Genomic DNA, 15,893 nt, shown 5'->3' with positions numbered 1-15,893 from the left:
AAATCAAAGTTCAGCTGAAGTATTTTAATGACGGGGAAGTGTGGCTGAGGGAATGCATGACCCCCTGCCCATGTCTCCATTGCCCCCCTGGGGGTCGCGACCCCCAGATTGAAGACCTCTGCCCTAGAGGGTGGCACAATCAGTGCTGCTGCCCTCAGGGGGCCTACCTTTAGTATCCCATGCCATGGGTACCTAAGTACCCTTTACTAGGGACTTATAGTGGTAGCTAAAGGTGTATCCAATTGGGCCAATGCATCCTAACAGTTTTAGGGAAAGAACTCTGGCCCAGTGCCCTGGGCACTATTAATTTCTAGGCTACATCATACATTAGTCAAAAAATGGGGGCTAACCACGTCAGGCCCTTTTCTCACAAAGGTGCAACATTTATAAAAGAAAAATGAAGTCATTTATTTAAATGGGAGGAATTTAGAATTAAGAACATGCTTCATAACATATTAAGACACAACTGACTCAAATTTTTTCAGATTTTAAAAATAAACTGTGGCTGTACTTTTCAGCTATAAATATAGCACTGTATCTACTGGCCACTGGGAGCAGGAGGCCTGTTGTTTGTAAATGTGACACTTTGAAATGGGACAAAATGTAAATTAAAAGTTAACTTAATCATTAATTTAACACTTCATCTTAATTTTTCTCACTTTTAAAAGCATTCAGAAACATCATTTTGTTCTCAAACTAGTAGACAAAAAACTTATAGTTGATATTTAAATGCCTCAGTGCTACAGTTTTTCACCTCTGTGCCCTCAGCTCACAAATCTGACTCCAGCACTGCTCTTTATCAGGCCCTGCTATCTGCAGCCTGAAGATAATGAACAAGTTACTTACCTTTGGTAACGCATTATCTGGTAGAGACTATCTAGCTGCAGATTCCTTACCTTTGAATTCCCTGGCGTCTGCTTCGAATCTGTAATTTCTTTTCTGAGCAATACCGCCGGGGGGCGTTGTTCGGCTACGTGTGGTTTCGTCAGCGTCTTTGAAGCCGTCTGTGACATCACTGTCGCCTATAAAGGCACCATCCTGGCGCATGTACATCAGGTCTTTTACCCACAAAACTTCCTCGTCAGAAGTGCAGTAATGGATAGAACCAACATTTTATCTGTGCAAAACTAGGGCCCTGAAAGGGATAAACCCTAACCCTACTACACATATCCACAGAGCAGGTAGGCATGGGTGGGTGTAAAGAATCTGCAGCTAGATACAAGTCTCTACCAGATAATGTGTTACCGAAGGTAAGTAACTTGTTCATTTGATAGAGACTTCTAGCTGCAGATTCCTGACCATTGAATAGATACCCAAGCCATAACCTCCTGGTGGTGGGCTGCAGATACCTCCACTACACTAAAAAGCAGGACTGAATGGGCAAAGTGTCCGTCTCTTCGTACCTGATTGTTCAGCCAGTAATACTCTGCAAACATGTGCAAAGATGCCCACGTTGTCGGCTGACAAATCTCCAGGACTGGAAATATCCGAGCTAGCGCAGTGGTAGCAGCTTTGTCCCAGGTAGAATGCGCCCTCAAGCCCTCAGGAAGCCGCTTTGCTCCAATGTACCCCACAAAGAGTTGGTCATCCAGCTAGAACTCTTTTGTGCAGTCAAGGTAGAATGACAATGCTCTTTTTGGGTCCAGTGGGTGGAGTCGCTCCTCTTCCTTTGAGGGATGCGGCAGTGCAAAGAAGGTGGGCAGGGTGATGTTCTGATCCAGATTAAATTGGGGCACCAAGAAGCACAAGTTTTGAGTACCACCTTGTCTGGATAGATAGTGAGATATGGTGGGTTTGATGACAGAGCTTGCATATCACTTATCCTCCTGGCAGATGTTATTGCCACTAAGAAGGCTGTCTTGATGGTGAGCAGCCCGAGAGGACAGTTGTGCAAAGGCTCGAAGGGAGCGCACATCAGAAATACGAGGACCAGATTTAAGTCCCATTAGGGCATAACGAAGGGCGCGGGGAAATATATGTACAAGTCCTTTGAGGAATCTATGTACAATGGGGGATTTAAGCAGAGAAGGCTCGTCAGGCAGCCGAAGAAATGCAGATAAGGCAGAAGGATAGCCCATGAGAGTCCCCAAGGCAGAACCCTGCTGGGCAAGTGTAGGAAGTTGGCTCTGTATGTGCTATTTCAAAGTAAGGAATAGCATGCACAGAGTCCAAGGGTTCCCCTTAGAGGTAAAATAGTGGTAAAAAGAGATAATACTAATGCTCTATTTTGTGGTAGTGTGGTCGAGCAGTAGGCTTATCCAAGGAGTAGTGTTAAGCATTTGTTGCACATACACAAGACAATAAATGAGGTACACACACTCAGAGACAAATCCAGCCAATAGGTTTTTATATAGAAAAATATCTTTTCTTAGTTTATTTTAAGAACCACAGGTTCAAATTCTACATGTAATATCTCATTCGAAAGGTATTGCAGGTAAGTACTTTAGGAACTTCAAATCATAAAAATTGCATGTATACTTTACAAGTTATTGACAAATAGCTGTTTTAAAAGTGGACACTTAGTGCAATTTTCACAGTTCCTGGGGGAGGTAAGTTTTTGTTAGTTTTACCAGGTAAGTAAGACACTTACAGGGTTTAGTTCTTGGTCCAAGGTAGCCCACCGCTGGGGGTTCAGAGCAACCCCAAAGTCACCACACCAGCAGCTCAGGGCCGGTCAGGTGCAGAGTTCAAAGTGGTGCCCAAAACACATAGGCTAGAATGGAGAGAAGGGGGTGCCCCGGTTCCGGTCTGCTTGCAGGTAAGTACCCGCGTCTTCGGAGGGCAGACCAGAGGGGTTTTGTAGGGCACCGGGGGGGACACAAGCCCACACAGAAATTTCACCCTCAGCGGCGCGGGGGCGGCCGGGTGCAGTGTTAGAACAAGCGTCGGGTTCGCAATGGAAGTCAATGAGAGATCAAGGGATCTCTTCAGCGCTGCAGGCAGGCAAGGGGGGGCTTCCTCGGAGAAACCTCCACTTGGGCAAGGGAGAGGGACTCCTGGGGGTCACTTCTGCAGTGAAAGTCCGGTCCTTCAGGTCCTGGGGGCTGCGGGTGCAGGGTCTTTTCCAGGCGTCGGGACTTAGGTTTCAGAGAGTCGCGGTCAGGGGAAGCCTCGGGATTCCCTCTGCAGGCGGCGCTGTGGGGGCTCAGGGGGGACAGGTTTTGGTACTCACAGTCGTAGAGTAGTCCGGGGGTCCTCCCTGAGGTGTTGGTTCTCCACCAGCCGAGTCGGGGTCGCCGGGTGCAGTGTTGCAAGTCTCACGCTTCTTGCGGGGAGATTGCAGGGTTCTTTAAAGCTGCTTCTTGAAACAAAGTTGCAGTCTTTTTGGGGCAGGTCCGCTGTCCTCGGGAGTTTCTTGTCGTCGTCGAAGCAGGGCAGTCCTCAGAGGATTCAGAGGTCGCTGGTCCCTTTGGAAGGCGTCGCTGGAGCAGAGTTCTTTGGAAGGCAGGAGACAGGCCGGTGAGTTTCTGGAGCCAAGGCAGTTGTTGTCTTCTGGTCTTCCTCTGCAGGGGTTTTCAGCTGGGCAGTCCTTCTTCTTGTTGTTGCAGGAATCTAATTTTCTAGGGTTCAGGGTAGCCCTTAAATACTAAATTTAAGGGCGTGTTTAGGTCTGGGGGGTTAGTAGCCAATGGCTACTAGCCCTGAGGGTGGGTACACCCTCTTTGTGCCTCCTCCCAAGGGGAGGGGGTCACAATCCTAACCCTATTGGGGGAATCCTCCATCTGCAAGATGGAGGATTTCTAAAAGTAAGAGTCACCTCAGCTCAGGACACCTTAGGGGCTGTCCTGACTGGCCAGTGACTCCTCCTTGTTGCTTTCTTTGTTCCCTCCAGCCTTGCCGCCAAAAGTGGGGGCCGTGGCCGGAGGGGGCGGGCAACTCCACTAAGCTGGAGTGCCCTGCTGGGTTGTGACAAAGGGGTGAGCCTTTGAGGCTCACCGCCAGGTGTTACAGCTCCTGCCTGGGGGAGGTGTTAGCATCTCCACCCAGTGCAGGCTTTGTTACTGGCCTCAGAGTGACAAAGGCACTCTCCCCATGGGGCCAGCAACATGTCTCTAGTGTGGCAGGCTGCTGGAACCAGTCAGCCTACACAGATAGTTGGTTAAGTTTCAGGGGGCACCTCTAAGGTGCCCTCTGTGGTGTATTTTACAATAAAATGTACACTGGCATCAGTGTGCATTTATTGTGCTGAGAAGTTTGATACCAAACTTCCCAGTTTTCAGTGTAGCCATTATGGTGCTGTGGAGTTCGTGTAAAACAGACTCCCAGACCATATACTCTTATGGCTACCCTGCACTTACAATGTCTAAGGTTTTGCTTAGACACTGTAGGGGCACAGTGCTCATGCACTGGTACCCTCACCTATGGTATAGTGCACCCTGCCTTAGGGCTGTAAGGCCTGCTAGAGGGGTGTCTTATCTATACTGCATAGGGAGTGAGAGGCTGGCATGGCACCCTGAGGGGAGTGCCATGTCGACTTACTCATTTTGTTCTCACTAGCACACCCAGGCTTGTAAGCAGTGTGGCTGTGCTGAGTGAGGGGTCTCTAGGGTGGCATAATGCATGCTGCAGCCCTTAGAGACCTTCCCTGGCATCAGGGCCCTTGGTACCAGAGGTACCAGTTACAAGGGACTTATCTGGATGCCAGGGTGTGCCAATTGTGGGATCAATGGTACATTTTAGGTGAAAGAACACTGGTGCTGGGGCCTGGTTAGCAGGGTCCCAGCACACTTCTCAGTCAAGTCAGCATCAGTATCAGGCAAAAAGTGGGGGGTAACTGCAACAGGGAGCCATTTCTTTACACAAGCCCCCCCCCAGCCCACAGGCCAGGAGACTCAGCCAACGCTGGAAGAGTCTTCCTAGTCTGTCAGGCGAGGAAGAGTAGAGGAAATGGCTGGTTTGTTGCAGGGCCTACTCTGCCTTACATCCCCCTGTTCAGGTCATTCCCTCTGGGGAACTGACCCACTTCCACAGTGATAGGACCTAGTCTGAACTGCCTCTCGTCTGTGCTTTTTATGTCTTCACCCATTCTCTCTATTTTGGGGTTAGAGGTATCCACCTCTGCTAATCTTATCTTAGCCAGGGTCACCCCTAGCTTACCCAAAGAGGTTACCCAGAGCTGGAGTAACCCCACCATGACCAACAGGGTCAGGGGGCCTAACTTGTTATTTGGCATGGGGTCAGACCACCATGCCAAGGATAGTGCAGCCATAAAGGCTAACACCCAGCAGAGGCCACTGACAGCTGTCAATGCCCAGAACCACACCTTTAGCTCTTCACCTACAAGGGAAGGGGCTAAGTTACAGGCTTCTTTGGGTTCAGGGTGCCTGTCTGCTGTATTAGAGTGGGGGGTTACCACATCTTGTAGTAAACACCCTTCTTCCACTCTTTCTTCTGTTAGCTGAGGAGCCACCCACCCAGGCTTAACAGTTGCCTGACTAGCCAGGATTTCTTGTGGGTCAGGTTGGACTTGATCAGAGCCATTTTTGGAGTTCTCCCCTACTGGAGCAGAATCTCCTTGGCTTGCTGGAACCTTGGCTAAAGGTTGTCCACCTTTCCTACTCTGTTTCCTTTTCTTTTTCTTCTGGGGCCTACTTGCATTTACTGCAGAGGCAGGCACTCCAGAATCCTTGGGAGAGGACTGGCCCTGGACCAGTTCTTCTCTTAGGCTCTGACTAACCTCTGGGTAGTCATTTCCAAGGAGACAATCAAGGGGGAGGTCTGTACTGACTACTACCCTTCTCCAGCTAAGAGTGCCACCCACTTCTATGGGTACTAAAGCCACAGGCCTCTTAGTGACCCTGTCTAGGCTAACTCTTACCCTGGCAGTCTCACCTGGGATGTACTGGTTTGAGAGCACCAGCCTGTCATGCACAATAGTGTGACTGGCACAAGTGTCTCTCAGGGCAGTGGTTGGGATTCCATTCACCAGTAGGTGGTGGAAGTGTCTACTTCCCTCTGGAATCTCCAACTCACCTGTTGGGCCCTGTTTCCAGTTGAAGGCTATGAAGACCTCCTCATCTGAGGAGTCATCTCCCATGGCTACACTGGTTACCCCTGGAATTTTGTTCTGGGGTTTGTTTTTGGGACAAGAAGTGTCCTTGGTGTGGTGCCCAGACTGTTTACAGTTGTGGCACCATGCCTTAGTGGCATCCCAGTTCTTACCCTGGTACCCACCTTTGTTTTGGGTTGTGTCTTGGGGCCCACCCACCTGTTCTGGTTTTTGGGGGCCTACAGAGGACTCTTTTTCTTTGTTTCTAGTGTCACCCACTTTCTCCTGGGGAGTTTTTGTAACCCCTTTCTTTTGGTCACCCCCAGTGGAAGTTTTGGTTACCCTAGTCTTGACCCAGTGGTCTGCCTTCTTTCCCAATTCTTGGGGAGAAATTGGACCTAGGTCTACCAGATACTGATGCAACTTTTCATTGAAGCAGTTACTTAAAATGTGTTCTTTCATAAACAAATTATAAAGCCCAACATAGTCACACACTTCATTTCCAGTTAACCAACCATCTAGTGTTTTTACTGAGTAGTCTACAAAATCAACCCAGGTCTGGCTCGAGGATTTTTGAGCCCCCCTGAATCTAATTCTATACTCCTCAGTGGAGAATCCAAAGCCCTCAATCAGGGTACCCTTCATGAGGTCATAAGATTCTGCATCTTTTCCAGAGAGTGTGAGGAGTCTATCCCTACACTTTCCAGTGAACATTTCCCAAAGGAGAGCACCCCAGTGAGATCTGTTTACTTTTCTGGTTACACAAGCCCTCTCAAAAGCTGTGAACCATTTGGTGATGTCATCACCATCTTCATATTTTGTTACAATCCCTTTGGGGATTTTTAGGATGTCAGGAGAATCTCTGACCCTATTTAAGTTGCTGCCACCATCGATGGGACCTAGGCCCATCTCTTTTCTTTCCCTTTCTATGGCTAGGAGCTGCTTTTCCAAAGCCAATCTTTTGACCATCCTGGCTAACAGGGGGTCATCTTCACTGGAGTTATCCTCAGTGATTTCAGAGGTGTTGGTCTCTCCTGTGAGGGAACCAGCATCTCTGACTATTATTTTTGGAGTCAGGGTTTGAGGGACCCTGTTCTCCCTAGATAGGACTGGTAGGGGGGAATTTTCCTCCAAGTCACTATCCTCTTCCTCTGAGTTGCCACCCTCAGAGGGGTTGGCCTTTTCAAACTCTGCCAAAAGCTCCTGGAGCTGTATTTTGGTAGGTTTGGGGCCCATTGTTATTTTCTTTATTTTACAGAGTGACCTTAGCTCCCTCATCTTAAGATGGAGGTAAGGTGTGGTGTCGAGTTCCACCACAGTCACATCTGTGCTAGACATTTTGCTTCTAAAAGTTGGAATACTTTTTAAGAATCTACAACTGGTTCTAGAATCTAATTCAAACTTTTACAAACTTTTAAACTCTAAAAGAAATGCTAAACAGGGACTTAACACACAAGGCCCTAGCAGGACTTTTAAGAATTTAGAAAACTTTTCAAATTGCAAAAATCAATTTCTAATGACAATTTTGGAATTTGTCGTGTGATCAGGTATTGGCTGAGTAGTCCAGCAAATGCAAAGTCTTGTACCCCACCGCTGATCCACCAATGTAGGAAGTTGGCTCTGTATGTGCTATTTCAAAGTAAGGAATAGCATGCACAGAGTCCAAGGGTTCCCCTTAGAGGTAAAATAGTGGTAAAAAGAGATAATACTAATGCTCTAGTTTGTGGTAGTGTGGTCGAGCAGTAGGCTTATCCAAGGAGTAGTGTTAAGCATTTGTTGCACATACACAAGACAATAAATGAGGTACACACACTCAGAGACAAATCCAGCCAATAGGTTTTTATATAGAAAAATATCTTTTCTTAGTTTATTTTAAGAACCACAGGTTCAAATTCTACATGTAATATCTCATTCGAAAGGTATTGCAGGTAAGTACTTTAGGAACTTCAAATCATAAAAATTGCATGTATACTTTACAAGTTATTGACAAATAGCTGTTTTAAAAGTGGACACTTAGTGCAATTTTCACAGTTCCTGGGGGAGGTAAGTTTTTGTTAGTTTTACCAGGTAAGTAAGACACTTACAGGGTTTAGTTCTTGGTCCAAGGTAGCCCACCGTTGGGGGTTCAGAGCAACCCCAAAGTCACCACACCAGCAGCTCAGGGCCGGTCAGGTGCAGAGTTCAAAGTGGTGCCCAAAACACATAGGCTAGAATGGAGAGAAGGGGGTGCCCCGGTTCCGGTCTGCTTGCAGGTAAGTACCCGCGTCTTCGGAGGGCAGACCAGAGGGGTTTTGTAGGGCACCGGGGGGGACACAAGCCCACACAGAAATTTCACCCTCAGCGGCGCGGGGGCGGCCGGGTGCAGTGTTAGAACAAGCGTCGGGTTCGCAATGGAAGTCAATGAGAGATCAAGGGATCTCTTCAGCGCTGCAGGCAGGCAAGGGGGGGCTTCCTCGGAGAAACCTCCACTTGGGCAAGGGAGAGGGACTCCTGGGGGTCACTTCTGCAGTGAAAGTCCGGTCCTTCAGGTCCTGGGGGCTGCGGGTGCAGGGTCTTTTCCAGGCGTCGGGACTTAGGTTTCAGAGAGTCGCGGTCAGGGGAAGCCTCGGGATTCCCTCTGCAGGCGGCGCTGTGGGGGCTCAGGGGGGACAGGTTTTGGTACTCACAGTCGTAGAGTAGTCCGGGGGTCCTCCCTGAGGTGTTGGTTCTCCACCAGCCGAGTCGGGGTCGCCGGGTGCAGTGTTGCAAGTCTCACGCTTCTTGCGGGGAGATTGCAGGGTTCTTTAAAGCTGCTTCTTGAAACAAAGTTGCAGTCTTTTTGGGGCAGGTCCGCTGTCCTCGGGAGTTTCTTGTCGTCGTCGAAGCAGGGCAGTCCTCAGAGGATTCAGAGGTCGCTGGTCCCTTTGGAAGGCGTCGCTGGAGCAGAGTTCTTTGGAAGGCAGGAGACAGGCCGGTGAGTTTCTGGAGCCAAGGCAGTTGTTGTCTTCTGGTCTTCCTCTGCAGGGGTTTTCAGCTGGGCAGTCCTTCTTCTTGTTGTTGCAGGAATCTAATTTTCTAGGGTTCAGGGTAGCCCTTAAATACTAAATTTAAGGGCGTGTTTAGGTCAGGGGGGTTAGTAGCCAATGGCTACTAGCCCTGAGGGTGGGTACACCCTCTTTGTGCCTCCTCCCAAGGGGAGGGGGTCACAATCCTAACCCTATTGGGGGAATCCTCCATCTGCAAGATGGAGGATTTCTAAAAGTAAGAGTCACCTCAGCTCAGGACACCTTAGGGGCTGTCCTGACTGGCCAGTGACTCCTCCTTGTTGCTTTCTTTGTTCCCTCCAGCCTTGCCGCCAAAAGTGGGGGCCGTGGCCGGAGGGGGCGGGCAACTCCACTAAGCTGGAGTGCCCTGCTGGGTTGTGACAAAGGGGTGAGCCTTTGAGGCTCACCGCCAGGTGTTACAGCTCCTGCCTGGGGGAGGTGTTAGCATCTCCACCCAGTGCAGGCTTTGTTACTGGCCTCAGAGTGACAAAGGCACTCTCCCCATGGGGCCAGCAACATGTCTCTAGTGTGGCAGGCTGCTGGAACCAGTCAGCCTACACAGATAGTTGGTTAAGTTTCAGGGGGCACCTCTAAGGTGCCCTCTGTGGTGTATTTTACAATAAAATGTACACTGGCATCAGTGTGCATTTATTGTGCTGAGAAGTTTGATACCAAACTTCCCAGTTTTCAGTGTAGCCATTATGGTGCTGTGGAGTTCGTGTAAAACAGACTCCCAGACCATATACTCTTATGGCTACCCTGCACTTACAATGTCTAAGGTTTTGCTTAGACACTGTAGGGGCACAGTGCTCATGCACTGGTACCCTCACCTATGGTATAGTGCACCCTGCCTTAGGGCTGTAAGGCCTGCTAGAGGGGTGTCTTATCTATACTGCATAGGGAGTGAGAGGCTGGCATGGCACCCTGAGGGGAGTGCCATGTCGACTTACTCATTTTGTTCTCACTAGCACACCCAGGCTTGTAAGCAGTGTGGCTGTGCTGAGTGAGGGGTCTCTAGGGTGGCATAATGCATGCTGCAGCCCTTAGAGACCTTCCCTGGCATCAGGGCCCTTGGTACCAGAGGTACCAGTTACAAGGGACTTATCTGGATGCCAGGGTGTGCCAATTGTGGGATCAATGGTACATTTTAGGTGAAAGAACACTGGTGCTGGGGCCTGGTTAGCAGGGTCCCAGCACACTTCTCAGTCAAGTCAGCATCAGTATCAGGCAAAAAGTGGGGGGTAACTGCAACAGGGAGCCATTTCTTTACAGCAAGGAAAAGTATGAAGAGAATAATATCGGAAAGAGAAGCAGAAAGAGGATCAATAGACCTTTCTGTACAATAATATACAAAGCGTTTCCAATGACAGGTGTATTCCGTTTTAGTCGAGGGACGCCTGGCTCCCAAAATAACTTTACAAACTTCGGGAGGAAGGTCAAAAGCCATCAACTGTCGCCGCTCAATCTCCACGCATGAAGGCACAGAGTTGACAGGTTCGGGTGGCGAACCCTCCCCTGCTGCTGCGACAGAAGATCCTCCCAAAGGGGCAGCTTGATCAAAGGAATGATGATCATTTTGAGAAGCTCGGGATACCAGACTCTCCATGCCCAATCTGGAACCACTAAGATGACTCGGACCTGGTCGTTCTTGATCTTCTTGAGAACTCTGGGCAGGAGTGCTATGGGCGGAAAAGCGTACAGGAGGCCTGAACTCCACTTGTCACGAAAAGCGGTGCAGACTGATTGCTGCCTTGGAAACTCCAACGCGCAATACTGACGACATTGTATGTTCTCTGCAGAGGCGAACAGATCTAACCAAGGCTTTCCCCACTGCTGAGAGTCCTTGTACCACCTCCGGATGGATATACCATTTGTGATCCGCTAGACATCAACGGCTGAGTTTGTCCTTCCTGGTGTTCAGAGAACCTCCCAGGTGTTGAACCACCAGGATTATGCCCTGCTGTTCCAGCAATGGCCAGAGACGCAGAGCCTCTTGACAAAGGGTCCACAACCCAACATCGCCTAGCTTTTTGCAGTACCATATCACAGTGGTGTTGTCCGTGAACACATACACTAACTTACCTTTCACAACGGGAAGAAATGCTTTCAGTGCTAGTTGGATCGCCTGGAGCTCCAGCAAGTTGATATGGAGTCATGATTTCACCAGAGGCAGAAGCCTCTGATCTCCACCTCCCCAGATGGCCACCCCATGCCAGAAGTGGCGCATCTGTCACTACTGTGAGATCTGGCTGGGGAAGGGAGAGGAGTCTGCCTCTGACCCAATCACAGTTCACTAACCACCACTGCAGGTCCTTTGCAGTTCCCTCAGATATCTGAACCGTGTTGGTAATATTTCCCTGATGCTGTGCCCACTGGATCTTCAGGTCACACTGCAGAGCAATCATATGCCATCTGGCATGTTTGACTAACAGGATGCAGGAAGCCATGAGTCCCAACAGTCCTCAGAGTCTTTCTCACGGAAATCCAGAATAGAGGCCAAAACATTGGTATCATAACCTGAATATTCTGGACTCCCTGGTCGGGAAGATAAACCCGAAACTGCACTGTGTCCAGAACAGCCCCGATAAAAGGGAGCTTCTGAAAGGGAGTCAGGTGTGACTTTGGCACGTTTATAGTGATCCTCAGCAAATGGACGAGGTCTGCCGTAGTCGGAAGGTGGGTGACAAGAGCCTGGGCCGTAGGAGCCTATAATAGCCAGTCGTTGAGGTAGGGGAAGACTGAAATCCCTAACCTGCGCAGATGAGCTGCTAACACAGCCATCACCTTGGTGAACACCCGAGGGGCACTGGTGAGACTGAAGGGGAGCACGGTAAACTGAAAGTGCTCGTGGACCACTTTGAACCGCAAGTAACGCCTGGGGGCATTCAGGATGGGGATGCGAAAGTATGCATCCTGCAAGTCCAACACTACCATCCAGTCTCCTTGGTCTAGGACAGGCAAGACCTGAGCCAGAAAAAGCATCCTGAATTTCTCCTTTCTGAGGAAGAGATTGACATCCCTTAAATCCAAGATAGGGTGAAGACCCTTATTCTTTTTTGGAATCAGAAAGTAGTGAGAATAACAACCACTGCCTACTTCGGAAATCGGGACTCTTTCTTTGGCTCCTTTGGCCATGAGGGCTGTAACTTCCTCGCGGAGCAAGATTAAATGATCCTTCATCAGCCATTCTTTCAATGGAGAGCTAGAGGGAGGAAAAGTCTGGAAGGGGAGAGGATAGCCCTACTGCATAATCTGCAAGATCCATTTGTCCGATATTATGGACCGCCAGTGAGGGAGATGAAACAAATCCTCAATTCAACTGGATGGATATGGTCTTGGAGAACCATACTAGGATGCTTGGACTTTGCGGAAGAGGGGGGCTGGGTGATGGCCGTCCCCTGGCTAGACCCTCTGGGTCTGAAGGTACCACAACCTCATCGTCACACGATGGCTGACCTGCCTGTGGCGTGGTACTCCGCCCCTTCCGAAACCTTGAAAGGGACGAAAGGCAGACTGCTGGAGAGCAGGCGCTGAGAGGCCCAAGGATCTGGCTGTAGCTCGAAAGTCCTTGAACCGCTCAAGCGCCGAGTCTGCCTTTTCTCCAAAAAGGCGTGAGCCATCGAAGGGCATGTCTATCAGATTTGCCTTGACATCCCCCGAAAAGCCAGTGGTACGAAGACAGGCATGGCGACGAAGGGCCACTGTCGATGAAATCGCCCTGGCCAGTGAGTATCTCTCCCATCCTTGACAGCCTGAGTGTCCCATACGCCCTCCGGGACCGGGACAGCACCAGTGCCATTGTATCCCATAAAGTATGGGAAAAATGGCACAATAGGCATGAGGTGTTTACAGACCTCAATGCTGGGCTGGAGCAAGAAAACATCTTCTTCCCAAATAGGTCCAGCCTCTTGGATTCCCTATCCAGGGGAGCGGAAGCGAAGGCACCATGGGAAGTGGAGGCTTGGACCACGAAGCTCTCCGGGGTGGGGTGTTGAGTGAGGAAACTAGGGTTGGTAGGAGCTGGTCGATGGCGGCGGCCAATTGTCCTATTTACAGGAGCCCCTGTGCTGGGTTTGGACCACGTCGCCAACAGGACATCAGTGAGGGCCTCATTGAAGGGTAACATCAGCTCTGATGTAGCAACCCCTGGCTGAAGCACCTCTGTCAGGAAGTTAGTCCTGACTGGCACCATAGGCAAGTCTAGGTCCAAGACCTCAACGGCTCTACACACCACAATGGCATATAACGCTCCCTCCTCCGTAGCCACAGAAGGAGGTGAGAGCATACCAGCATCTGGAGAAGTATCCAGTCCACTGGCTTCCCCTAGATCTTCATACTAGTCCTGCTCCTCTAAACCATACTCTAAAGGAGTCATTCCGCACCTGTGCCTGGCTGTTCAAAATAAGCCTCAGGCACTGATCTGGGCTGTGTTGGCACCGTTAAAGTCGAAATCGGCATCATACGACGTCGTTCCGGCTCTGGATCGTCTGGAATGAGGATGGGGCTCACACCACCGGTGGTCGCCGGCAGTGGGAGGAGCGTCGACATTGGAACCGGCACAAGAGAAGGCCAACTGTGTGGAACTGGCACGGTCCAGATCTGATTTCGGATCCCGGGGTCCCCAACGGCACTGAGGCTGAAGCCACTGGCATCAAACCCGATGGGGCCCCTCCTGACCCTGCTGGGTCCAAAGACCCACCCGTGGGGGCAGCCTGCTAAAAAATGAGGCGCGTGGCTTCGTAGAAGTCTTTAATTTGAGTGGGGGCCGCTCCGGCTCCCGGATAAGATGGGAAACGCCAAGTCGGCCATGGCATCGGCTCTGCCGAACCGTGCTCGGAACCTCGACATTCCTGTGATTCCTCGTCAGCCGACAGGCGTGGCGAAGTTGAAGTCAGCTTGGACGACGACTTCTTTTTCTTGTGCCTCTTCCCTGAGTGCCCAGAGGACCTCGAGTGCGAAGAAGAGGACTTAGGGCTCCTGGAGCGGTCCCGCAACGTCCTCCTTGAGCGGGACCATGACCTCCTAGGAGTCGCGCCAACCGAAGTCGATAGTCGGAGCACGGCTTTGCGTTGTGGTCTAGTGGTCTAGTCAAGGCGCTACAGACCTACCTGGTGGGGGTACGTCACCAACATGGCCGGATGGCAGGCGCCACATGGCTTAAACCCAGTCTTCCTCGATGACATCCTCACACAGACATGAAAAATCTTGGGCAAAATGGTAAAAATAAAGGCCTGCCAAAAAAGGTAGAGGGTAGCTCGATCCCAGACCTGTGCTTAACTGGAGTGGAAGGAAAAGAACTGATGTACGCGCACCGGAGTGGTGCCTTTATAGGCGACCGTGATGTCACAGATGCAAAGTTACAAAGCCTCACGGAGCTGAACGACGCACGCGGATTCGAACAACGCCACCCGACTGCGTGAGCAGGCTATTTCTCAGCAAAAAAATTCTGGATTTGAAGCGGACGCCAGGGAATTTAAAGGTAAGGAATCTGCATCTAGAAGTCTGATATTGTAAAATCAACATAGCCTTCCCTTAGCTTTAAAAAAGAAATATGACCCTCTGCTTATTTAAAAATGAACTCAAGGGTGTGAGCTACTCTGAAGATGTCTTCGAGCTACCAGTAGCTCGCGATCAACTGGTAGGAGACACCTGTTCTAGGTCTTAAAGGCACAGAGAAGACACCAACAGTATTCTTGTATAGTTTACCTCCTGATTTGGGAAAGTCACTGAAACAGATGCTGAAGGCTCGGTTGATTTTATGGGACAGACAGCCATCTGATCCAAGGAATCCTTATTTCTGTAAAATAAATGTGCAACATTAGGTTTCTAACAACCCAGTAATTAATATAATATACTCAGCAGTTGACTAGACAACGAGTTACTAAAATATATTCCTTGTCCATAGATAATCTTACATACTGACATAGTGCAATTAAATGTCAAAAAGGCAAAATGCAAAGTAGTAGAGGAGTGCACATACTGGACAATTCAAAGTTTTTCCTGCATTAAAAAGTAAAGTATGTCACATATACAGCTGACATTACTACCTTCCAGAACCTATATTGTCTGATAATTTTGGGAAGTAGTGCCAGAGTTTGTGTCACACATGCTCACAGCATGCTCACAGCCAAGCAGATTGGAAAAAAATATTATGTTAGTTGTCGGACAGTCTGGTAACCTTGGACAGTATTGAGTGACGCTTCATTGTATTGGATTGGGAACCACTTGTCAATTTTGTCATTGGTTGTACGCCTAAAGCAAATATGCTGTTGTCTTTAATGAGTGAATGCTTCCACCTGAATATTTCATTACATGGGCTCTAAGTCAGGCATTTGTTTAGAGACTAATATTTTTTTAATCAGTAAAACTCTGCTCCACAGGTTTGAAATGTTTAGGGTGCTGCTCTGTGAGTATTTGCAGCATCGAGTTGGTCACTAGAGCCATCATAAATCCCAAGAAGAGATTCTGCAGGTTAAGGACAGATGATGGTGAGGCCTTCCATAGGCTTTGGGGTTTTCTCCCTCGTTTATTACTTCCACGACTGTTGTGACTTGGACTATTCTGAATTTTACAGTACAACTAGTGAAACTGCCTCCCTGGACAGGGCAGACCAAGTGAGTCAGCCTTCTCATCAAGTAGCCACTCGTCATCAAAAGGCATAATCAGGAATGTGGTTTGGAGATCTCAAGAGATGCCCATGGAACGCATTAAAGCAGGGTGGCATAAGGGTGACAGCTTAGTCTATAGGCTGAACCATTGTGTCTGTAGAATCTAAGATGCACTTAAACATTTATTTGGAAGCATCCAAACCATTACTGACCAGGGTGGAGAAGGGCATTTTCATGTGGTTGGGGTGTTAAATGACTATTGTTTTGCCAATT

The 15,893-nt window shown here is 49.3% G+C and overlaps 1 protein-coding gene across 12 annotated transcripts in view; it reads right to left on the bottom strand.

Annotated features, from left to right (window-relative positions):
• The window catches only part of MPDZ (multiple PDZ domain crumbs cell polarity complex component), a 1,044,214-nt gene that overhangs the window by 359,137 nt on the left and 669,184 nt on the right, over window positions 1-15,893 (bottom strand). For all 12 annotated transcript variants that reach the window (XM_069238948.1, XM_069238974.1, XM_069239000.1 and 9 more), the window contains one exon: window positions 14,719-14,809. In XM_069238948.1, coding sequence (XP_069095049.1) covers window positions 14,719-14,809 — 91 coding nt within the window. The remainder of the gene's footprint in view (window positions 1-14,718; window positions 14,810-15,893) is intronic.

Source organism: Pleurodeles waltl, chromosome 1_2 (assembly GCF_031143425.1).
Source record: "Pleurodeles waltl isolate 20211129_DDA chromosome 1_2, aPleWal1.hap1.20221129, whole genome shotgun sequence".
Lineage (NCBI taxonomy): Eukaryota > Metazoa > Chordata > Amphibia > Caudata > Salamandridae > Pleurodeles > Pleurodeles waltl.
Note: the sequence above shows the minus strand (reverse complement) of the source record. Positions and strands in the feature narration are given on the sequence as shown.